Source organism: Artemia franciscana, chromosome 10 (assembly GCF_032884065.1).
Source record: "Artemia franciscana chromosome 10, ASM3288406v1, whole genome shotgun sequence".
In the NCBI taxonomy this organism is placed as follows: Eukaryota; Metazoa; Arthropoda; class Branchiopoda; order Anostraca; family Artemiidae; genus Artemia; species Artemia franciscana.
This window is the reverse complement of record NC_088872.1, coordinates 29,437,288-29,464,047: the sequence shown is the minus strand read 5'-3', so window position 1 is coordinate 29,464,047 and position 26,760 is coordinate 29,437,288. Positions and strand designations below refer to the sequence as shown.

The window sequence follows — 26,760 nt, the reverse complement described above, 5'->3', positions numbered from 1 at the left end:
TAATAATCTATTAGCGGCAATACCCTATCATTGTCCAGAGAAAAGAGCTATGTGCCTGTCATGTGTTAATTTTTCGCCCGACCACTTCGTGTGGATGGATTAGTTGCAGGAACATAGCAAGGGGCACATTCGAATCGACATTGAAAGTTCTATTGTTATTTAAAAGAATCAAAACTAATTGGCAGGCAATCAACCCCCTCCTGTGTTCTTTTGTGCCACCCAGCCCCCTTAAATCCCCATGACATCAATCCAAGACTTTGAATATGCCATTTTTTTTAAAGCAGTTGAAAGGCTCACTAATGATGCTTCCGGGGAAAACATAACCGCCAAAACCTTGGGGCAAGAACCATGCTGGTTCTTTGGCGACCGATTGACTCAAAAATTTCCAGTATCGTTGCTTAGAGCAAAAAAACACATTTGGAAGCACAGCTTTTGTCTCAAGTCAATATGAAACTTAAAGCTCTAAGCCCTTGAGTTAAAACAAACCTAGTCGAAAAACAAAATAGATCTCGATTAAAGACTACTTGAACATGTGGCCCGAAAAAGGGCCAAAATTTTCTTTTCCTCGCTCGAAGCTTATATCTGAAAACCTTAAGCAAAGCAGACCTCACTGTAGAAAGAAAAATAGAAACGAAACGTTGATTGCCGAAACATGGGCCCAAGAAAGGGCCGGAAAAGTTTTTTTTTAACGGCTTGTATTCAAACAATAAACAAATACGAGCCCCTAGAACGAGGATAATTATATTCCCAAATGGCTTGAAACCCATATCATTAAGTCTTTCAGCCATGGGGTGCTCAATCCACAGAAAAAAAAAGTGAAACGAAAATTTTATTACACCTAAAAGATTGGAACCAAAAAAAGCTTGTTTAATTTGCTAGAAACTTACACATTACAGTCCGTGGATCCAGAGGACCCCAATTCACAAAAGAAAACCGAAAAAAGAATATTGATTCCCCTGAAAATAGGGCTGAGAAAAGGACTAACAAACTCTGTTTTGAACGGCTTGAAACTTCAGGACGCAAGGCCCAGGCCAAACGAGTCCTAATGTGCAAGCAATTTTTGGGGGGAGCACAAGTTCCCCCCAAAATTGCAGCTTAAAAAGGACAAATTTTTTTACTGATTAGCTTGAAATTTCCAAGCATGGTTGCCTTGGCTAAAGGGACCACCCATTTTATGGAAGGGGTAGGGGGATAGGGAACCCGTATGTGGGTCGAAAACCTTGTCATCTCTGATCAACTGAAAATCTGTAGCATAAATTACAAGACAAGAGGGGCCTTTGGGTGCTTGGTTCCCCCCCTAAAAAACAAAAACAAACGAACATGGGTTCCGAAAAGGCCTATGTACGTCCTCTGGCCCTAGTGAAAGTTCCTCCTGTCACACACTGGCACCAGCATAGGTTCCAAATGCCAGCAGTGCACGTGGCACAGGACCACCAGGGTCACTACTAATGGTACTAGGGTATGGTATCGCGGTCGTGATGGTACCATGGGTTCTACAAGTCTGATTTCGTTGGTTTTCTTGCCGTGTGCGTGCCATAGCTATAACAAGTAGGAATACGACAAGTATCAGGGTATCAAGCCCAAAACTCTTTTTCTTTTCAAAAATGTTACTTTCCTTTAGAAAAGCTATCTTCCATAACATAGGACCTCCTCACCTATACCAAACCACTCTATCAAATAACCCTTTATCTAATTCTAAACTCTCTCAAGACTCTACCTAAGCTAGTCTAAAAGAGGTCAAAGGAAACAAAGATTACTATCCAAATCACAAGCATAAAATGAACTGAACAAAAAATCAACTTGGCCTCAAAAGGGAAAAACACAGCGATGTACATCTCAAGAAGATCAACAGATCCTAACCCTCAGAGGGTGTGGCGCATGGTCGCGTGTCTTCTGCAATGTATGAATCAATCTCCACGTCCACCTCAGACAGAATTTACCCATGTCTAGCCGTTTAGAAATACGTTTTGGCTCGGGATGATTTACCATAACTACGCAGTTTCTATTTGAAGCTAATTAACACGTCTACGAGAAGTTACCTACTGTTACATGAAAATGAAAACCAAACGACTACACAATACTTAAAAATAAAAGGGAGGGGTGAAACAGAGAGTCCCAAAGTGAAAATGAATTTAATTTAGCAAGAGAAACGACAACAAAGGACATCTATTTGATAATCAGGGCCAAGGGCCCTAACAGACTAAAAATGTGTCAACAACAAGGACCAAAAAAAAATTCCCAATCAGATCGAAGCTTATATCTTTGAGTCTTAGGGTTAAAAGTAACCCAATGCATAGTAAAAAGTAGAAACAAAGTACTGTTTCCTCAAAAATGGGGTCCAGCAAAGGACCAAAAAAATCCAAAAAACTTTTTATTCTGTTGCGACAAAACACCGTATGTTCCTGGGGCTATTAAACTCTAGTCTGAAAAATAATTTTAATGTGGGGGCCTGAGTTTTCAAAAAATGTACCCTTAAAGACCTAACTTGTGTTATCAATTGACTTAAAATTTGCACTCTTAATTCCTTCGGCAAGAGGGTCCCAGTACACACGAAATTAAAAATAAAATTTCATTTCGCCGAAAAATGCCGCCCAAAAAAAGATCAAAAACCTTTTTTAGTTGGGTTTCTGTTCTCCAAAATATGGAACCCAAAAATGGTCTGGAAAACTTTCTTTGTCCAGTTGGTTTTAGACTCAAGAATTTTTTTTCGAACGGTTTGAAACTTACTGTCACAACTTTTTGGTTCAAGGAGATCTTAGTGTGTGAACAAAATTTCTGGTACAACAGGAACCCAAAAAAGGACAAATTTTTATTTCCTACTGTAGGTTTATAAAACAAAAGATAAACTTTTCACAATCAGCAATAAAGTTACAAGTTGACAGAGCCAGGAGAAAGTTAACGAAGACAATTTAGGGAAAAAATCAGTATGTTTTGATTCGCGAGAAAAAAAAAGTGCAACGTTTATCCCTGTGTCTCCTATAGTCTACCAACCGACTTATGTTTTATTTTTCTTCTTTTAAGTTATAACATAGCTTTTTAGTTTTCCTTAAAAACTACCTTTTTAAGAATTATTAAAAAAAAACTAAAATAAGTGAAAAACATTATCTTACAAAGAGAAAAATTATATTTAAACAAAAGAAACCTAAAAGAGATTAACTAAAAACATATATTTGTTGAAAAGAATTTTATTAATACAGTTTTCGCCATCAAAGGTGCATCTAATGAATGTGAATCATTGGACCAAAGGTGATGTGCTAGAAACCTTTTTGTTGAAATTAAATTATATTCTATCAGAATTAGTTTTCCTGTATTGAAAGGTGCAATTGTGGACTATAAAACCAAAGGCTACCCATAGGTTTCATATTTTACAAAAATTTCACAGGCTACTTATGCATAATTTCAACTGATTAGCTATCTTAGACTAATATGATATTTAAAAAAAATAATCCAAAACAAAGACTATTTGCCATGACTTCCGGAAGTTGTCTCCAGTTTTCTCTTCTACGTCTAACTTGAATAACTCAACACTATTAAAACTTTCAAATTGAAATTTTTGAATAAGAAAAGAGACAAACAGAACAACAAATTTATTCCGTATAACAAATTATTAGAAAAAACGCTTAGAAAAATTAGAAATTGTTGAGTAATTGATAATATAGAACAACCCTAATTAAAAGGGAAAAAAATGTTTTTTGTTTACTCTGTGATCCCTCTGGCCTGCTCACCCTACAAGCTCAGTTAAATATCCCTACGGACAATTTATACCACTAAAAGTAGAAAACTGGTTGACCACACTAATCGGGATTTCTTAAGCACACCAATGCTTGTGTAGAGTAATCATTTATATAAATATAATAAACTAAAAATAAAAATATAAACAATTTATCAGAAGTTAGCGTGACTAGTGACAATTTATCAACTCACTTTAAAGCATTAGACTGATCTTGGCGAAGTTCGCAGTAGACAGCAATCTTGAAAGAATGGCGCACATAAAGGTATGCGTGATTTATCTTGTTCAGTTGTTCTCGGTGTGACTTAACTCGCCTAGCTTCACCCAAGTAATAATTTTGGGCCATATCTAAAAAGGCTGACTCTAACCTAAAACAAATAAGGACCATTTTAGACCCACCATAATGAAATCAAATGATAAAAATTAAGGTCAGTTTTTACGTCAAACGAAGCACTAAAACAACCAAGCAGCTCAAACCCTAAAAAGTCTATAAAACAAACAAAAGAGAAAGTCCAGAAAGACAATAGATAAATCGCTATTTCACTATGATCTACCAATCTTTTTTTTTACATTTGATAATAAGATTGAGCATGCATGAGTTACTTAATATTCATATATGGGATTTTTCTGATTTTTATTCAAAAACGGGCACAAAAAACACAAATCGTATCATTCTTGAAGCAAAAGCTTGTACACAATCCCGTTTATAATCTTAACTGAACCAACACTATTTACTAATGATTTTAGTTGTTTCTTCCAAATAAAGAAAAAAATAACGACAGAATAAATTATCTCACTTCTCTCTTTTTCTTTACTTTATCCCACACTCAAAAAATTATCCCCGATCCACAAAAGTCCTCAAAATACTTAGATCACTATATCCAGGCAACGATTCAAATTTCTTCCATTCAAACAAACTTTACAATTTCACGCTCTGACACACTTGAAAATTCACCCCCAAATACGTTAGAAACACCTCTATCCTTCTTTTCATACCCCCAGTAATTATCTAACCATAATCAACAAGGCACCAAAATGCCTTACTTCTATCAGATGAATGTAAATTTTAAATGTAAACGTAAGGAAGAGTCTGTAATTGCGTCAACTTTAAACTTGAACATTAATAAACTCCTAAAAACTTTAATATTTCGATTCTTTTACCATGCAAACGGAAAAGGTTTGCCAAAAAAATAAAGAAAAGGAAGAAAAAAAATTACCACACCACACGAGGAAGAATCTAAACGAGTGGAAAAAAAAACGGATAGACAAAGCAGACATTTTGACAAAAACCTCAATACTAAAAAAAGGAAAAAAATTAAGTATAAAAGAAAAAGTAACGTTTTGAAGTAAACTATGCTGAAACAAAGAAGTGACTGAACAAAAAACAAGCCATACCAAATATTTTAAAAAAGAATCCTTTGGAAGAATTGAAAATCCTTGTATGGCACTGATTGTAATAATATTTTACTTGGTGAGCTAACTAACTAAATATATTTCTGAAGCATCTACTTGCTAAGCTCTACGTATTTGTATTAATATGGATCTTTTAAAGTCAGTTTTGAGCCTTAAGACTCAGGATTTACAGCAGATTCTGACTTTCCTTATCTTTCCACGACCGTCTATTCAGTATGCTGACGCCAATTAGTAAATATTATGTTTTACAAACAACAAAGTCAACACTATTGAGTTTGCTAATAATAACGACAATCGTTCTTATTTTTTTCCTTTTCTTTTTCTTGAGCTGCAGCTTAAAATGACAATACTTTGACCAAACATTATTCAATTGTGTGACTTGGATATCAATCAATAGACTGATTTTTCTTCTTTTAAGCATCTTAAAAAGTGAGCAGATTTCAAGCTTATCTGTTCCTCTTATTTGGAAGAACAGCTATTTTTTCCAATGCCCTTTCATTTCTGGTTATGTACTGTCAAGTTTGCAAGATCCCTAAACAGATAGTATACCCAATAATTAATAATTATCTGCTATTTCTTAGTCCAAGTTTACCTTCGAGTGTATCCATGCAAATGATCAGCGTGAGAAGGAAGAGCAAGTAGATATTTAGCAGGTATATCACAAGCTTGACACAGTATTCCTGCTCTTTCAGCAGCCAACGGATCCTCACCTGGAGGTAACGGAATTCCTCTCTGAATGAGAACAAGAGCTACTTTACACCTCCTTGTGCCAATAATTGATCTAAAAATATATATAACAGAGATTGAAAATGTACTTACTATAAAATAAAGGAACAAAAAAGTAAGAAAACATAAAACAAACATCTATATCATGTCAAATAGCTTAATGGTATTTCTAAACCAAGCAAGAAGACCATTTGGCAACTATGTTTATCATAGTAACTAATATAAAAAAAGACGTATAAGAGTAAAATATGAATAGGAAACGTGTTTATGCTAAGGAAAATGTAAAAAGAAAACAAGGTTATAGAAAGAAAATTTCTGCACCATATTAAAATCAAATGAAAAGTAGAATTTAATTTTGTTGGTTTGAACTCCACCTGTTGGGGGTGCACAATTCGTGCCTCTCAGCAGGCAGTCCCAATCTTGGGCAGAGGAGGAGGGTCGGACAACGGACTTGCAATCTGTTTTCGGGAACCAGAGGAGTACTCTTCTGGGGAAACATTCTCTCGCAGCTGAAACTTTGAAGAAGAGCCTCGGATCTGAACCCCCTACTGACGACGACAACACATGCCCAAGAACATGATTTTTAAAATCAAGAACCTAAAATTTGGTTTTTGGAATCTCCCCACGATGTCTCAGCTATCAATGACAGAACAAGTCAAACAGTTCGTGGTAACGAACTGTAGTAAGGAGCGACCCGGCTCAATAGTAAACGAAACTCTAAAAAACGGAATTTTGATGCTAAAATATACATCAAAAGAATCAGATTTTCATGCTGATTTTAAATATATAAGTTTCATCAAATTTAGTCATCAAAAGTTACAAGCCTGGAAAAATTTGCCTTATTTTAGAAAATAGGGGAAAACACCACCTAAAAGTCACAGAATCTTAACGAAAATCACACCATCGGCGTATCAGAGAACCCTATAACAAAATTTTCAAGCTCCTATCTACAAAAATGTGGAATTTCGTCTTTTTTGCCAGAAGACAAATCACGGGTGCGTGTTTATTTGTTTGTTTGTTTTTTTCCCAGGGGTCATCGTATCGACCAAGTAGTCCTAGAATGTCGCAAGAGGGTTCATTCTAAAGGAAATGAAAAGTTCTAGTGCCCTTTTTAAGTGACCAAAAAAATTGGTCGGCACCTACGCCCCCTCCCACGCTCATTTTTTCTCCAAAGTCAACGGATCAAAATTTTGAGATAGCCATTTTGTTCCGCATAGTCAAAAACCATAATAGCTATGTCTTTGGGAATGACTTACTCCCCCACAGTCCCTGGGGGAGGGGCTGCAAGTTACAAACTTCGACCAGTGTTTACATATAATAATGGTTATTGGCAAGTGTACAGTCGTTTTCAGGGGATTTTTGTTTTGGGGGTGGGGGTGGGGTTGAGGGGAGGGGGCTATGTGGGAGGATCTTTCCTTGGAGAAATATGTCATGAGGGAACAGAAATTCAATGAAAAGGGCGCAGAATTTTCTAAAATTACTATAAAAAAAACAATGAAAAAATAAACATGGAAAAGTTTTTTCAATTGAAAGTAAAGAGTAGCATTGAAACTTAAAACGAACAGAGATTATTACGCATATGAGGGGTTCTAAAAATACTTTAGCATAAAGAGTGAGGTATTTAGGAGGAGATAAATACCTCGCTCTTTATGCTATAGTATTTTTAGTAATTTCAACTATTTATTCACCTTTCTGATTCAGGGGTCATTCTTAAAGAATTGGGACAAAACTTACGATTTAGTGTAAAGAACAAGGTATTAACGAGGGTACAAACCCCCTCATATACATAATAAAAATTAAAGAATATAAAAGTTTGTTATGTAAGTTAATTCTTAAGTTACGTATATTTTTTACTAATAAAAAAATTCGTTAAAAATTAAAATTTATAGTTGCCTTTTTATGTAACCGAAAAAAATTGCATGGCAACTAGGCCTCCTTCCCCATCCCTTATTTCTCAAAATCGTCTGATCAAAACTAAGAGAAAGCCATTTAGCCAAAAAAGGAATTAATATGCAAATTTCATTTTAATAATTTATGTGTGGAGAGCCAAAATCAAACATGCATTAATTCAAAAACGTTCAGGAATTACATAAAGAAAACTAGTTTTTTTAACTGAAAGTAACGAGCGACATTAAAATTTAAAACGAACAGAAGTTACTCCGTATATGAAATGGGTTGTCCCCTCCGCAATCTCTTGCTCTTTACGCTAAAGTTTGACTCTTTGCCACAATTCTGCTTTTTAAAACAATTAAAAGCTTTAGCGTAAAGAGCGAGGGATTGCGGAGGGGACAACCCATTTCATATACGGAGTAATTTCTGTTCATTTTAAGTTTTAATGTCGCTCCTTACTTTCAGTAAAAAAAACTAGTTTTCATTATGTAATACTCCAGGAGATGCGCAGATACCATCTAGACATCCTGGCACTGTCCGAAGTAAGATGGACTGGCTCCGGAGAGAAACAACTTGACGATCGTTCTACGACCCTCTACAGCGACGCTGAAAGTAAGAATGAACAAGGAGTTGCACTCATCATGACGAGGAAAACCTCAAAATCTCTCTTGAAATGGACTCCTATATCCCCAAGAATTCTAATATCACGTTTCACTGGACGACAAGCAAAACTTTACGTAGTAGTCTGCTACGCCCCCACTAACGTCACAGAAGTCAAGACCAAAGAAGAATTCTACCACACTCAACAGGTGGTGGTCAATAACATTCCGAAATATGAAATCATGTGCATTCTAAGCAACTTAAACGCCATCGTTGGCAACGACGAGTCCTACTGCCCACAGGTACTCGGTAGGCACGGCATGGGCGTGCGTAACGAAAATGGAACGATGCAGATCGACTTTACAATGGCTAATAAATCTGGTGATAGGAGGCAGCCTTTTTCCTCATAGAGACGTCCACAAGTATTCATGGACCTCCCCTGGTGAAGCAGTTAGAAACCAGGTCGACCACTGTCTAGTCAACCGGAAGTTCCGCTCTAATATGCAAGATGTGAGAGCATATACAGGTGCCAACGTTGGATCAGACCACAACCTGCTAGTAACCAAATTTTCCCTGAAGTTGAAGAGGAAGGAGAAAAAGACACCCAATTCAGGACCCCAATTTGATTCTGATAAGCTCCTAGACAGAACGACCAGGCATGAGTACCGAACTTAGCAAAAAGTTCGAAGCACTCAACATCAGTCACCAAGACGACCAGGAGATGATATGGGACCAGAAAAAGAACCTCTACATTGAGTCGGCAAGCAAGACCCTTGGGCACCGCATGAAACCGAAGGACCAGTGGCCACCGGCACGCACTTGGCAGCTCATAGAGGAGAGGAAAGTCGCAAAACTTCAGATCCTTGTCTATCATGACGCAAATCAGATCTACAAGACCAAGATCTACAGACGGATTGATAAATCTGTCAAAAAGAGCGCGCGCCAAGACAAACGCCAGTTTGTCTTGGCCTTTGCTACGTAGCAGAGGCCGCGAAAGCTGAAGAAGCTGCCAAGAATGGAGACAGCAGGTTGTTGTACAATATAACGAAAGAGATTATCGGGAAGAAGAGAGTCAGGGATGGTCCGGTGAAGGGCAAAAATGGCATACTGGTTACCAGTCCCGAAGAGAAGAAGGAGGTATGGGCCAACCACTTCGACCAAATCCTGAACAGACCACCCCCAGACGAGCCAATATCATCCCCCGAAGATCCTCAGATCTCACTAGACATCAACACCAAGCCCCCGACTGAGGACGAAATTTTGAAGGCAGTCAAAAAGCTGAAAAACGGTAGATCACCAGGAGACGACTGCATCACGGCAGAAATGCTGAAATGCTCCATGGACACCTGTGTCAACTATTGGAAAGACTTCTTCGGAACCATCTGGATAGCAGCAAAATTACCCTCAGAATGGCCAAACAGTATGCTCGTGAAGCTCTTCAAGAAGGGTGATGCCGCGCTCTGTAACAACTGGTTAGGCATCAGCCTGCTCTCGATTCCTGGCAAACTGTTGCCCCACATTATCTTGTCCCAAATACAGCGTCACCTAGATGAATACCTGCATGATGAACGGCATGGCTTCTGCCCAAACCGCTCATGTATAGACCTGATATTCACCCTGCGAATGCTCGCGGAGGGGAGCTCTGAATGGCGCAATAAACTCTACATGATCTTCATAGACTTCGAAAAAGCGTTCAACTCATTAGACCGCCAGTCTCTCTGGAAGCTCCTTCACCACAATGGTATCCCCGACATCATAGTAAATCTCATCATGGCGATGTATGAAGATATAACCAGTTGTGTGAAGACAGCAGAAGGAAATTCACGTAAATTTTCCATCCTCTCCGGGGAGAAATAAGGGTGCGTGCTATCTCTGCTATTGTTATCAGTCGTCATCGACTTCGTATTGAGGAGCGTTGACTCAATAGGCTACTCCTAAATGATCGCCTGCTGAGAAACCTAGATTTTGCTGATGATATTGAAATCCTCAAAACCAGCAAATCACGGCTTCCAGCGCTGCTCACGAGCGTTCAACAAAAAGCAGAAAGTTTTGGACTCAATATCAACACAAGAAAAATCAAATGCATGGCAACTAGTAATTCATCTATGAACATCAAATGTGATGACAACGACGTGGGACAGGTGGTCCCTTTCAAATATCTTGGCAGAAAAAAAGTTTGGAGGTCGACTACTTTCTCTCTCCAGCTTAAGCTCCACCTGTTCAACAGCAACGTCCTGCCCCTCCTCCTCTATGCACCTGGAGCCAAGAACAATACCAACCAAAACAAGAGAGGAGAATTCAGTATTTTGAAAACATGTGCCTACATAGACTTCTCGACATCCACTGGAGCCAGAAAGTAACGAACGAGCACATTAGAAACAGCACAGGTAAACTGTCCCTCATCGAGACCATACGAAGGCGTAGATAGAGCTACCTTGGAAACGTGCTGCGCATGGAAGATTCCGGAATCCCCAAATCGACATTTTTCTGGTTATCTGAAAGCACCCCCTGTAGAGGAAGACCCAAAAATACACTCCGTCATACCTATAACAACGACCTGCGGCATACTCACGCCTCAATACAGCCAGAGTGTGAAGATACCGTCGCAGCCACAAGTTCCAGAGACGACTGGAGACTCTTCTTCGATGCCCTGGGCCCATCTGAAGGCACAGGAGGATCTAAGGTCTAAAGTAAGGTTAGACCTGAACATTTCGTATTAAATAATTGTTGTATAAACTTCTAAAAGGGCTCGTTTGATAGGGAATTGAAACGGTTAGAGCCTCTTTTGATAGTCGAAAAAGATTGGAGGGCAACTAACCCCCTCCTATGTCCGCCATTGCCTCAAATACATCCAATCAAAATTTTGAGACAGCTATTTTGTTGAGCGTAGTTAAAAGGTCTGCAAATTATGTCTTTGAGGATGAAGCCCCCTCCTCCCCACAGCCCTCAGGGCAAGGGTTGTAAATTATGCCCTGGAAACATATAAGTTTTTATAGAAAGGGTAGTCGTATAAATTTCGGAGGAGGTCCACTGGATTGGTAATCAGAAGTTCTAGTTCCCTTTTTAAGATTGGAAGTGATGGAGGGACGATACCCTCCCCCAGACCTCGTATGATCCCGAAATACGTCTGATAGAAGTTTGGAGATGGCCATCTGTAGTCGTAGTAACTTCAAAAAAGGTTCATTCGAATTGAAATTGAAAGGGTCTTTTTTAATAGTCAAAAGTGATTGGAGGGCAACAAGTTTCCCCCCCCCCCCCTCATGCGCATCAATTCACAAAACAAATCTTATCAAAATTTTAAGATGTTCAGCGAAGTTGAAAGGTTTAGAAATTATGTCTATGAGGATGACAACCCCCCCCCTCATCCCATCCCTCAGCAAAAGAGTTACAAGTTATGCACCGAGGGTATATAAGGACATTATGGAAAGGGTGGTCGTATAACATCCGGAGAGGGCTCATCGGATTAAAAATCAGATGTTCTAGTTCCCTTTTTAAGAGACGAAGTGATCAGGGACAGCAGCCCCCCTCCACCTACGTCATATTTTCCAAAAATGCATCGGATACAAATTTTGAGATAGCCATTTGTTCAAAAATAATTCAAAGAGCATATAACAAGGTCATTGGGGTGGACAGAATCCCCACCGTCTGGGGGGTAAGGGTTGTAAATTATGTGATAGGGGCATATAAGGTTTTTATTTAAGGGGTGGTCGTGTGAACTTCAGAAGAAGCCCATGTGATTTGCAATGTAGAGTTATAGTTCCCTTTTAAGAGTCAAACATGATGGAGAGCAACTGACCCCCCTCCCTGGCATCTTCTTTTCCCAAAACACATTCAACTGAAATTGTGAGATTGCCATTTTATTACCAATAGTACAAAAATAGTATAACAATGTCTCTAGGGTGGACAGAATCCCCCACAGCCCACGGACAAGGGTTGTAAGTTATGCCTGGGGCAATTAAGGTTTTTATGGAACGGGTAGTCGTATAAACTTTGGATCGGATGGAGGTCATTTGTTTGCAAGTCGAAAGCTTAAGCGTATGAGTAAAAAATGAATGGAGAGCAATCAGCCCCCCCTCAAGCCTATCATTCCCCAAAACATATCCGATCGAAATTATAAGAATACTAGCTGTTGGGATGGCACTTCGCACCACCCCAACACCTAGTTGGTTTTTAACTACGTAAAACTTGCGAATATACAACATTCTTTGCTGTCCCATTTGTCTCTGTATCCCGGTCGTCATTTATATTCCCTGTGTCCCGGTGTCCTAGTCTGTGATTTCTCTTTGAGTGTCCCGGGCGTCATTTATATTCCTTGTGTCCCGGTGTCCCGGTCGTCATTTATATCCTCCTGTGCCCCCCGGCGTCCCCGTTGTAGTTGTGTCCCGGTCGTCATTTATATTCCCTGTGTCCCGGTCGTCATTTGTATCCCGGTGTCCCGGTCTGTATATACATTCGTTTTTTAGTTTTGTTTTTTTCCTTTATTTTTCATTTTTTCCCTTTTTTATTTTTTTTCTTTTTTAGTTTTTTCAGTTTTTTAGCTTTTTTAGTTTTTTTATTAGTTTTTAGTTTTTTTTTTCTTTTTAGCTTTTTTGTAGTTTTTACCTTTTTTTTAGTTTTTTTAGTTTTTTTACTTATGTCCTGGTCGTCATTTATACTCCCTGTGTCCCGGTCGTCATTTGTGCCCCGGTGCTTTGTTGATGGTGATTGCTAATCGAACATTCCCTTTGTCCCAATCGCTTTCTCTTCGAGTGTCGTCATTTATATTCCCTATGTCCCGGTGTCCCGGTCGTCATTTGTGTCCCGATTTCCCGGTCTGTAATTTCGTCAAGTGAAAACATGACGTCAGTCGACACACAAACATGACGTCACCCGACAGACAGACCCACACAGACACAGACAACTTATTTTTATATATATAGATTATCTTGTTCAGCATTTTTGAAAGGTCCAGTAATTATGTCTTTGGGGGTGTCAACCTTCCCATAGTCCTCTGGACAAGGGGTGTAAGTTAGGCAATTCGTTCGTTGTTTATACATAGCATTTGTTAATGAGAAAGGTATGCATGTCTGAACTTTACTTTACAAGATGACGAAGATTATTCAGGTGAGCCTTTCAGAGAATATTGAGGGGAGTGTTACAGTAAATCAAAGTACGTTATCTATATATGGATTGTCAAAAGGGTGCAACACAGGAATAACAGAGCATTTTAATTTGAAAAATTGAGGAAATGATAAGGGAGATGATCAAAAAGGCAAAATTTGCATGCTACCATTACTACTGCAATTACCACCACTTCTCTATTTACAGTATTAAGGGGGAATTTAAACTAAATCAAAAGACACTATGTGCATGCACATTGTCATAATAGCGTATCTCAAGAATTGATTGGGAACTTTCAAAGAATACTTTAAGGGGAAGATCATATAACCAAAAGATAATATGTGCACACTACTGCTAATACTACTGTTACTGCTACATTTACTACAACTACTACTTCTTTTGCAACTACTTGTAGGGCTAAGAGCATTCAGAAGAAAATTTCAATAAATATATGAATATACTAGTTATCAATGCGACCTATCAGCAATGTCATACAAATGGGTAATTGTATTAAGTTGAAACTTCAAGGCCTTGATGCGAGGGATGTTCTAAAAAACCAAAAGGCAATAGGTTAATACTACTGCTGCTAGTAGTACTACCGCTATTCAATACTATTGTTAGTAATATCAATACTAATACTGCGACTACTACTTGAACTATGCCTAAGGATATGAAGGTGAAATTTTCAAGAAATTTTCAGGGAGGAGATTTAATTCAATTAAATCCTTGAATGAAATTTCAAGGAATATTTAATTTCAATAAATATATGAACATACTAGTTATCAATGCGACCTATCAGCAATGTCATACAAATGGGTAATTGTATTAAGTTGAAACTTCAAGACCTTGATGCGAGGGATGTTCTATAGACCAAAAGGCAATAGGTTAATACTACTGCTGCTAGTAGTACTACCGTTATTCAATACTATTGTTAGTAATATCAATACTAATACTGCGACTACTACTTAAACTATGCCTAAGGATATGAAGGTGAAATTTTCAAGATATTTTCAGGGAGGAGGGAAGATGAACTGAATCAGAATACACCCTCTGTATACAGGTTGTTGAAAGGGGGCAAAAGCAATATCTTAGGAACAGTTTGATGTATGAAGTTGAAACTAAAAGGGCTTGTTATGAGGGATGTTGAACTAACAAAAAGAAAATATTTGCATCCTAATGCAACTTCTTCTATTCATACTACGGTTACTGTTACTATTATTGCGACTTTTTTTACTACTACTGCCACTAAAGCTTAGGCTACTACAATTAATTCTACTGCTACTACTAGTACTAAAGCTATTAAAAGCAGGGATATTAACGAAAAAAATTTGGAATATATAGAAACTCTATGGAACTAATTCGAAACACACTATGCCCACACAGGTTGTCAACCAGACGCATCAGAAATACTTCAGGAACAGTTGATGGTATGTATTAAGATGAAACTTTCTGCATGTATTGAAGGGGATGTTGAAGAAACCAAAGGTGCTGCAAATACTGCAACTAATGCTGCTACAGCTATAGCTAAAGGTATTAAAGTGAAGCTTTTAAGGAATATTTAGGCAGAGATTGAACTAATCAAAACAAACTATGAGCATGTGGACTTTCAAAAAGGGTCAAAGAAATATCTGAAGAACCACTTGTATTATTAATTTAGACCTTTAAGGAAAGTTGTGGGTGGATTTTGAACTAGCCAGAAGGGGATATATATATATATTAGGGTGGAGCTTATTTTAAAAATTTTGGAAATATTATTTTCTTACCCCCCTAAGTTGTTCCATATCACATGAAAACATTGTAGAAAAAGTTTGAGCCATTTATAATAATGTTTAGGGGTAGCTCAAGTACCTCAAAGATTAAGGAAAAAGAAAAAAAAGAAGGATTTCGATTAAAAATTTTAAAAATTAAAAATTTTGGAAATACTATTTTCTTACCCCCCTAAGTTGTTCCATATCACCTGAAAACATTGTAGAAAAAGTTTGAGCAATTTATAACAATGTTTAGGGGTAGCTCAAGTACCTCAAAGATTAAGAAAAAAAGTAAAAAAGAAGGTAAAGTAAAAAAGAAGGATTTCGAGCAACTTGTATTTTGCTTAAAAACACATAAACAAAATTGTTTAGTTCCTATTTATGGTTGACCGGATAGAGTCTGTTTCCTGCTATCGGGATAAGCTCTGCAGTGTTCATTGACAACTTGCAGCAGAACCAGACATAATTTAGCCGGCAATGCAAAATTTCCATCCTTCAGAGATGAACGTGTTCAGACTTGTTTGCTTTTGACCGGTTGCGCTTACTAGAGTCTCGGACACCAAGACTCAGTCTGGTGTAGTTTTTGCTCGAGGCGATATTGTATCAGTTCTGTTTTGTTATCAGTGTTGTTTTTTTTACAATAATAAGCTAATTGTGTATTAACTTGTCTCAAGACAGTAGATTTCTATAACGTTAATGACTACTGAGCGTTGATTGACGAATTTGAATGTAACTGAGCCTATTCTTTTGTTGGAGAAGCAATGAGTTGAACAATTTTTGCTCTTTTTTCTAAAAAAAATTCACCCTACCTAAGTTCATGATTATAAATTCTGTTTTCTGTTTATTTCAGACCCGATTGAGACTGAAAATGTTAGCAAATGCAACTAGATCTCGAACGGAGTTATATCTCATTGGTAGCTCTGTGTCTGAATTAAGAGGTAGCAAGCTGCCTTCATTGTGAATGGCTCTTGGGTTCTTCCTTCATCTCCACCTTGAACTGAATGAGACCATTAGGCACTCGTCGGCTGCTGCTGTAACCGAACTAGCAAAGTTTTGGCGGAAAGCTCGAATTCCAATGAGAGATCATCAAAACTGTCAAACCAAGCTTGAGCAAGCATTTGAAGAATGGCGTCTTCTCAAGAAGAACAAAGCACGAAAGCCATCAACTCAACAGGCGAGAGAGGCGGCCTTCGTATCTAGGCTCGAGGATCTTTTTGACATCGCTCACGCCGATGCCCTGAACACAATGTCAATACAAGAAGACAAAGATTTCTTGTTAGCCCAGCGAGAAAAAGGGAGACGGGGGTCAATGGTTGGCGTAGATGAAACACTAGCTTGCAAGGAGAAAAGGGTGTCTGAGAGAGAGCAGCAAACACTTAAAAGACGACAGCAAACAGAGAACATACAACAGATAGAGGCTTCCACAGCCAAACTTACCACATCTGGTTCAGAGATCAGCGCAGCAGAAGACGTTGACAGTGAGGGAGCTGTTGGAGGAAGCAGAACTCAAAAAAGAAAGAGGGGCCGAAAAGCTGTAGTTACACCTGAACTAGCAGCAGCTCTTGATCGTACTAAAGTATCAGACCGCAAGGCTGTTTTTGTCATAGCAGAAACTGCCAAAAGCTTAGGAATGACTATTGACCAACTAGCTCTAAATAAAGATTCAGTTCGCCGACTCAGAGCAAAACATCGAATTCACAGTTCTGCAAGCATCAGAGCCAAGTTTCAGAGTGATGTTCCCCTTGTTGTCCACTGGGACGGCAAACTGATCCCCAACCTCATTGGAAAAGAGAAGGTTGATCGTCTGCCTGTTTTGGTTTCCGGAAAAGAAGTTTTACAGCTACTCACAGTAGCCAAGCTTCCATCCGGAACAGGCGAGGCTCAGGCTTCTGCTGTCTTTGGAGCTATTGAAGACTGGGGCATACCCGGCAACATCCGAGCCATGTGTTTCGATACTACAAGCTCAAACACTGGCAGGATCTCTGGTGCTTGTGTTCTGTTGGAGCAGAAGCTAGGTAAGGAACTCTTGTCACTGGCTTGTAGACATCATATTATGGAGCTCGTCATTGGTGCTGCGTTTCGAGTGTGCATGGGATTGACATCTTCTCCTGAGGTTCCACTCTTCAAACGCTTCCAGGACTATTGGAGATTCATAGATACAGATAAATATGAAACAGGAATTGCAGCTGATGATGTGGCGCGTCTAGTGGATGACATCAAACAAAGTACCATCGATTTTGCTAACAAGCACCTTGAACAGAGCCAGCCGAGGGATGATTACAAGGAATTCCTGGAACTTGTGCTCATCTTTCTTGGTGCTACTCCTGCGAGAGGAGTACGATTCATGTCACCCGGAGCGATGCACCATGCCAGATGCATGAGCAAAGTGATATACAGTTTAAAGATCTGGATGTTCAAGGCTCAGTTTAGACTGACTCTCACAGAAGAAAGAGGTTTGCATGACGTGTGTGTGTTTGCAGTACGTGTGTACCTGAAAGCCTGGATCTCTGCACCTTTAGCCTCAGGTTCTCCGTACAGTGACCTACTACTGCTGAAGTCGCTGCTCGAGTACTTGTCCATCCATTTGGCAATCTCAAAGGCCACATCAAACAAGTTTTCCGGTAACTTGTGGTATTTGTCACCCGAACTCGTTGGCTTGGCTTTCTTCGACAGTCGCGTCAGTTCGTCGACGAAGAGACTGATGGTGAGTGCCATGCAGAGTGAAGACGACCAGGAACAGGAACATACCAAGCGTATCACCATTGATCTTGATTCAGCCAAGAATAAAAACCTGGAACATTTTGTTACAGCAAAGTCAGCAAAACTTTTTCAAATGATGGATCTTCCGGATGGATTTCTCACAGTTGATCCAGACTTGTGGGAAGATAGACACGACTACAAGCTAGCGTCAGAAACTGTGAGGTCACTCAAAGTCGTCAATGACCATGCTGAGCGAGGAGTGGCACTCATTCAAGAGTACAGCGGTTTTATAACCCAAGATGAGTTGCAGCTGCAATTTCTGCTGCAAGTTGTCAATGAACACCGCAGAGTTTATCCCGACAGCAGGAAGCAGACTCTGTCAGGTCAACCATAAATAGGAACTAAACAATTTTGTTTATATTTTTTTAAAGCAAAATACAAGTTGATCGAAATCCTTCTTTTTTTTTCTTTTTTCTTAATCTTTGAGGTACTTGAGCTACCCCTAAACATTATTATAAATGGCTCAAACTTTTTCTACAATGTTTTCATGTGATATGGAACAACTTAGGGGGGTAAGAAAATAATATTTCCAACATTTTTAATTTTTAAAATTTTTAATCGGAATCCTTCTTTTTTCTTTTTTCTTAATCTTTGAGGTACTTGAGCTACCCCTAAACATTATTATAAATGGCTCAAACTTTTTCAACAATGTTTTCATGTGATATGGAACAACTTAGGGGGGTAAGAAAATAATATTTCCAAAATTTTTAAAATAAGCTCCACTCTAATATATATATATATATATATATATATATATATATATATATATATATATATATATATTTATATATATATATATATATATATATATATATATATAATGTATATACTTTTAATGCTACAACTACAGTTACTGTAACTAATGACACTAAGGATATTAAGATAAAACTTTTAGGGAACGTTTAGGAGTTTCAATTAAACGAAAAACTGTATACACGCAGGTTTTCAAAAGGGCATATAAGCAATATCATAGGCAGCGCCACTCTATAATAGCTAGAAATTTCATTGAAATTTTTAAAGGAGCTAAATCGATTCAAAATTAAAAGGTCTGTTGCCCTTTTTAACAATAAAAAATGATTCCTTTCATTTTTCAAACACACCAAGTCAAAACTTTTTAGACTGAAATTTGTTTCATTATAGTAGAATGGTCTAGCAACTATTTCTTTAGGGATATTAGGCATGACAACCCACCAACAATTATGCAACTGGCCCGTTATGCTTTAAAACGAAATGTTGCTTTAAAATAAATCAAAAGGCATTGTGTTTATGGTTGCCAATTAGACACCTCAGCAACATATCGAGAACGAATGGGGGTATTAGGTTCAAACTTTTGGGGATACTTGGGTAACTACTTCTGCTCTTACAATTACAATCCAGGTTGTCAAAAAGCATAGATAAAATCTTTGGGAATGATATCAAGCTTTATTTTTTCAGGTCAACTTCAGAAGCTATAAAATTAAATTAAAAAATACTCTTTGTGTCAGGATTAAAAATCGTTGAAAAAGTTTCCCCAAAATACAAAAAGCAGTCCATGCTATGGATTCTTATACAAAGAACCGAAAAGACAAAAAAAAAAATTTCCATCAAAAAGGCTATGTAAAAAAAAACGAACAAAAATTAATTTTAAAAAGTTTTTCCACAAAATTAGTTTTTCAAAGAAAAGTAAAGAGCTCCATAAGCCCAAGAATGAGCAAAAATAAAGTCAAATAATCTTCCGAGCGTAAAACAACCACAAATCACTATCAATAAATAAATAAAACCAGCAGAAATTACAATAAATAGCTGAGTCAAACTTAAAACGAGCAAAAATCAACATGATTAGGGCTGATAGCCCCCATGCCTTCTCAAAACCAAAACATAATTTGTGCTTTACTGAAGACAAAATACGTTTTAAATGTTTTCACTTTTCTTATTTTCATAAATAAAAAATTATTTTGGTATATGGTATTTGGTATTTGGTATATTTATATTGGTATATGTCAATTAAACTGACAATCCACGGTCATTTGTTTTTTCGTTTCTTTTTCCAGTAAAGCACAAATTATGCCCTGTTCTTGAGCAGACATGGGGGTTATCAGGCCTACTCATATTAATTTTGCTCGTTTTGTGTTTGACTTGGCTATTTATTGAAATTTCTATTTGTTTTGAGTTTTACTTATTTATTGATAAAGATTTTTGGTAGTTTTATGCTTGAAAGATTATTTGGCTTCATTTCTGCTCATTCTTGGCTTAATGGAACTCCTTAGTTTTCTTTCAGAAACTTGTTTTGTGGAAAAGTTTTTAAAATAATTAAAAATAAAACAGGTTTACGAGGAACAAGAAAGAGGAATTCCCATGAGGAGAGGGTCAGAACAGGAGAATTATAAAACTATGTGTTTCTACTGCCTTTCTCCTGCTACCCCTTGGTGCTAATGGTTGTTTTTGCTTATTTATATTTTTTCCATCACTTTGGAGCTTGGTCAGTGTAGAGAAGCCACTGTCACACTTTGGTTTTCAAATTACAGAAATTAAAAGTTGGTGAAACAGCAGGAATTGACCATTTTTTTGTTGTCTAATCATACAGATTAGAACTACTACTGCAGTCATGGTTCAAACAAAGTATGGCATGCCAAAATTTCTGATGAAAGAAGATTGGCAAAGGGGAGGGGTGGAGCTAAACAGTTAGCAGTTGGGGAAGAGCAAGTACAACTTAGACTTACCTGGTATTTGCACCAAGTCACATATTAGCTTAATTTTGTAGTAAGTCAGAATATCACTTGCGTTTTTGCACCAAATTAAGACTTGACAATTCTTCTCCACATTTCATAATTTTATTAATGTTATTGAATGTTTTTTCCAATTTTTTTTTTTTTTTCACATGTACTTGCTGACCATTCTCATATGATTTGAAGACAGATTCTTCATCCTTTGGATTTTTGGCTATTTTTATTTTAAAAAGTTCTTGTTTACATTGCTAGCTTGTTCATTCAGTGGTAATTGCTGATTTTCTGCTGTTTTTTTTTATTTTATTTTTGTCAAGCAATGATGAAAATTATGTTTAATTATTTTCTTTTAAAATTTTGATTTGTTTTAATCCCTATGAACTGCTTATTGCTTGTTTGTTTGTTGTTGTTGTTTTTGACCAAGAAATTCAAATTTGGCAGCTATTTACTATGAAAATCACTTCTCAGAGCAAATCTTATTGATTTCCAAGCTTAGAAAATGGAAAATTTTTTGACAATTCAAAACATTAGATGGTATTCCTAAGTTTTATCCAAGAAACATGAGCAGTACTCATAAATCAAGAACCCTTGCCAAAATATTATGTTAACTATTAAGAATTATTGAGGATAAAATAGCCAAAACTACAGCAGAGTAAGAAAAACAAAACATAGGTCCCCGCATAAATAAGAACTACTATGAATTTAAACATATTGAAGGAAAATATATCATTTTCCACCAATATTCAGCTGATTTACTTTAATTGTTGAACTTTTTCAATGACTTCAGCCTTTTTTTCTGGCCAAGCAGGATCATTCCAATCCAGGTCTGCAAAACATACAACAACAGCAGGTATTTGATGGACATGCTTTTGTAGCCAAGTAGATTTCAGGATTCCTTTAGGAATGTACCATTCATAAGAAGTCCTCTAAAAATATTTACATGTAAATGTTTGTGGAACTATAAATTAAACAAAACAGGCATAACTATAGATGAATAAATAGAGTGGAATTAAATAAACTTGTTTTGTTTTTTGTAGAGCCACTTCATATGGAGAATGTGGTTATGTAAACTTTGGAGGGGACTTATTCAATCGGAAATCAGAAGTCCTAGTACCCTTTTTAAGAATCAAAAGCGTTGACAGGGCAACTAGCCCCCCCCCCCCCTGCCTTCTCCAATAAAAATTTTCAGATAGCCATTTTGTTCAAAATAATCTAAAGATAAAATATACCTTAGAGATTGACAAAATCCCCACAGCCTCCAGATCAAGGGCTGTAAGTTATGCAAGCTATTCATTGTCAACATATAAGATTTTCATGGAAGGGGTGGCTCTATAGACCCCAGAGAAGGCTCATTCAATTTTAAATCAGTAGCTCTAGTTCCCTCTTTAAGAGTCAATAGTGATCAGGGGGATCCAATCCAATCTGCACTTTGTGCAGATACTATCCAATTTGCACTCTGTGGAAGCGGTGGTATTATTAACTTTAGAGATGACTCATTTGATTGGAAATTGAAAGTTAGATGAATAAATACAGTGGAATTAAGTAAATTCATTGTTGTTTTTTTTTTGCAGAGGCACTTCATATGGAAGGGGTGGTTATATAAACTTTGGAGGGGACTTATTCAATTGGAAATCAGAAGTCCTTGTGCCCTTTTTAATAGTCAAAAGTATTCACAGGGCAACCAGCCCCCTCCCCACACCCTTTTCCCCCAAATACTTTCAATCAAAATTTTGAGATAGCAATTTCGTTCAAAATAGTCTAAAGATCAAACAACTATAACTCAAGCATTGAAAATTGGCCCCTGGGGGACCCAGGGCTGTAACTTATCCAATATGAACTCTGTGGAAAGGGTCGTATTACTAACTTTAGAGATGACTCATTTGATTGGAAATTGAAAGTTTCAGCTCCTTTTTCAAGAGTCAGAAGTGGTCTAAGGGGGGAGGGGGGGTAACCAGCCTTCCCTAAATTCATCTAGTCAAAATTTTGAGATATTCATTCTGTTCAAAATAGTCCAGTGTCAAAATAATTATTCTTCAAGGGTTGAACCCCCCTACCCTACAGCCCCCAGGGGAAGGGTTTTAAATTATGCTGGTTGCTCATTGTTGCTTTGATACATTTAATACTATGAAAAAAAAATTACCTTGAAATGGGAAATGCTAAAAACTTGAAACATGGGTGCTGAAAAACTTGAAACATGGGCAATGAAAATCAAACAGAAATTTTATTTGTTAATACCAAAGAAGTTTTTTTTTTAAGTGAAGGCCATTTTCTAAACTTAAGATCAGCTGAAGTAAATCTCTATAATAATTAAAGCTCAAAACAACCAGAAATTACTACTAAAGAATAAATGAAACCCAAAATGAACAGAAATTAAATAAACAATTGTAGCAAACAAACAAGCACAAATAGAAATGGATAAACAAATTTTACAAGTAAAACTTAAACTCAACATACAAATCAAGCTTAAAGTGAACAAAAACCACTACAAACAAGAGTTTGGCTGCTGCCTTGTTCCCTAGTGGTGAAATAGAGATAAAATTACTTAGCTTAATTAGACTGCAAACCCAACTATAGAGTTTCATCATAAGACAGAGTCCTTCAGAGGGGTAAATTGTAGGGGTTGACACAAGACCTTTCCAGGCAATAATTTAGGCGTTAATTTGGATCTATATTTGAAAACTACATTTACATAATTGCAATAGGCCTACCTTCAGTAAATTCGTTTTTTAGGCCTATCTAAATTTGCTAGCTACAAGATGAACACACCAATTGATGTATCTTTCAATGCCCTTTCAAAATATACTAATCAATGTCACATATATTCAACATGTCCCTGGCCAAAAAGTCAGTACCAAATGACTAGAGAACAGCAAATTTTATACCAATTTTTAAGAAAGGTGACAAGGATAACCAGGAAATTATCAACCAGTAAGCCTAACCTCAGCCATTTGCAAGATCATGGAAGGTATCATTAACCATGCTCTAATAAACTATTTAGAAGAAAATACTCTTATTAGCAATAGACAACATGGATTTTGCAGAGGCAGGTCAATTGACACCAACTTTATTCAGTCATATGATTATGCAACTAAAATTTTGGATATGGGTAAACTGGTCAACATTATCTTACTTGACCAAGCCAAAGCCTTTGACAAAGTTGAACACTCATACCTGATGCTGAAGCTTAAAGCTTACCAGGTGCATGAGGAGATGATTGATTGGAGCATTCCAAACTGGAAGATCTCAACATATCATGATCTACACAAATAATGGCGATCCAATTTTCTCCTTCACTTCCCTGGTAAGTGGCGTCCCAAAGGGAACCATCCTTGGGCCAACATTGTTCAGCATATATATTAACGACTGTACAACCTATCTATACAACCTTTTAACATTATATGCTGACAACTGTAAGCTCATTTGGCCTGCTGAAACTGAAAAAGAAAGAGCCTGTATTCAGCTGGACCTTGACAGGCTATCCTCCTGGTCATCGGCTTGGGCCCTAAAATTCAATGCAACTAAATACAAGGTACTGCACTTAGGGCCCAACAACCCCCACCATCCCTACCATATAGGGTGTGATTGGTTGGAAGCAGTTGCTGAGAAGAGAGACATAGGCATCATTGTGGACAAGGATTTAAAATTCCACAGCCACACTCAGGCTGCAAAAGCTAATTGAGCTCTTGGACTCATTAAGCGCTCTTTTGTAACCAGAAAGTCATGTGTGGTTACAAAACTTTATAAAGCCCTTGTCCATCCCCACCTTGAGTTTGGCTTGACTTTGGCCTTTCCCCAAAATAAAATGGACACAAGAGCCCTTGAAAGTGTCCAAAGGAGAGCAACCAAACTGGTCTGTGGCTTAAATAATGCCCCTTACCAGGATCGCCTAAGGGGTCTGAGACTTCCAACCCTCATGTATTGAAGATATAGAGGAGATGTGATCATGGCATGCAAAATTTCCAAAACCAGTCACCTGATGCAGATTTCCACCCCCTCCCTGGCTAACAATTCAAGAGGTCACAGTCTGAAGTTTCACCTGCCTGGATGTCAGAGAAGGGAACAACATGGTTTTTTTTCCATTCAGGTGGTCCCTGTCTGGAACAGCCTATGCAAGTCTACCATCCAAGCTGAGACTCCCCATTCCTTCAAGGCTGGAGTCAACAGGGACTGGGAGAGGGCTGAGTGGAGGCTGGACTGGGAAGCTAAGCCAACATAATTACATCATTCACCACCAGCAAGAACTACAGGAGGATCTACCACCTTATCTCACTGGGAAATGCAATTTAAGGTAATGTATATCATAGCCTTTTCTAATAGGGGGTAGATATAATCTCAGCCCTAGGCTACACACATAAACATTTTCTAACTTCTAGGGATTGAATTATTGTTTACACTAACTTTTCATCAACAGACAGTTCACAGAGCCAAATAGGCTACAATCAATTGAAAACAGCATAAGCAAACTAGGCCACCTAGGGCTATATTTAACCAAATGAGAGGAAGGCAGGGGAACTGAGGCAGACTTGTGAAGACAAAAGTTAGTGTATTTGTAAAGAGGCTTGAAAGTTGTACCAAATGGTATGACAATCTTTTAGCTAGTAAACTAATACAATAAGTTCTACCCTGGGCCTACAATCACCCTGCTTTTCAAGATAGCCAACATTGTTTCATCTACAATTTTTCTACTCAATTTAACATCAAACAAGGTAATTGTTCAGTGGTTGACCACTTCTGAAGGAAAAATATAAACAAATAAAAGTAGCACTAAACATAAAGATTTTTGTAGTTTCTGGTGCAAGATAAAGTCTTAGAATTATGCCAATACAAAAAAAAATGAAAAACCAAAACAAAAAATTATTGTTCCAAAATAAGGGCCATCTTCCTATTATTCAGATAAGGCTATCATATTTTCTCTCATTGTTTTCTATTGTTTCAAAATCATTCCAAACAATATTTACAATAAAAATTCAATTTCAACACATGGAAAACTACAAGTTATTTCATCCTGTTAAAAACACTAAAATCTATTTTAAAGCATGATATTATCACAAGAGTCAATAGAATAGAGAAATAGATTATTGGGGCTTTATTATTTGGGTACTATTATAGATTATACAGAAACCTCTGAGGGGGGGGGGGGTATATTATCAGGAAGGTTAACCATATTATCTATAAATAGGGCTAACATTAAATGTGAAATCTGTGGAAAATTTGTCATTTGGGTCACTAATAAGATAGCTAAAAATAGAATTACTATTAAAATCAGAATTTCATCTTGAATCAAAATGTAACTGTAATTTGTGTTGGGAATGACCTTTACCACCACTAACCCCCCTATTTGGCAATATATAGCTATATATAATTCAGAATATATATATATATATGTATAAATATATGTATATATAGTTCATATACATATACAGCTGAATATATATAATTCATCTGTACAGGCCTATATTTCCATATTAGGGGGCTGGGGTGCAAAATTTATTTCTGTCACAAATAAATATTACATTTGTATTCAGGTACAAAATAATTTCTAATTTAATCTGGTTTGGTCCCTGATATGCCTGCTAAATTTCAATGCCCTAGCTTATCTGGAAGTGCCTGAACTAGCAAAACCAGGACAGACCAGCCAACAGAATTTGCAATTGCTATGTCACTTGGTAAATAGGCCTACCAAGTGCCATAAAAAGGCATCAAGTGGTATGTTCACTTTATTGGTAGGCCTAACTCAATTATATGAACTGCAAAATATTTACTAAACTACAAACTCAAATATGCTATATGTCAGTACTATATGTCACTTGGTAAATACCAGTGCCATAAAAAGGCATCAAGTGGTATGTTCACTTTATTGGTAGGCCTAACTCAATTATATGAACTGCAAAATATTTACTAAGCTACATACTCAAATTTACCTAGGCTATATTTCACAGCTATCCCATTAGGCTAATTGCTAAATTTGCCAAATCTAAAGGTTCTTTGTATCTTGGTTTAGCATGCTTCCTGCAGAACATACTAACCACTAATATTTATCTTAGAGAAACTATAGAGAATAAATGGCAATTTATTCTTCTAGTTACAAAAT

The 26,760-nt window shown here is 37.3% G+C and overlaps 1 protein-coding gene across 2 annotated transcripts in view; it reads right to left on the bottom strand.

The window, feature by feature from the left end:
* The window catches only part of LOC136032038 (trafficking protein particle complex subunit 11-like), a 155,589-nt gene that overhangs the window by 128,581 nt on the left and 248 nt on the right, over window positions 1–26,760 (bottom strand). For both annotated transcript variants that reach the window (XM_065712128.1, XM_065712129.1), the window contains exons 2-4: window positions 21,426–21,595; window positions 5,736–5,924; window positions 3,925–4,098 (exon numbers count right to left, since the gene is read on the bottom strand). In XM_065712128.1, the coding sequence (XP_065568200.1) occupies window positions 3,925–4,098; window positions 5,736–5,924; window positions 21,426–21,595 (533 nt within the window). The remainder of the gene's footprint in view (window positions 1–3,924; window positions 4,099–5,735; window positions 5,925–21,425; window positions 21,596–26,760) is intronic.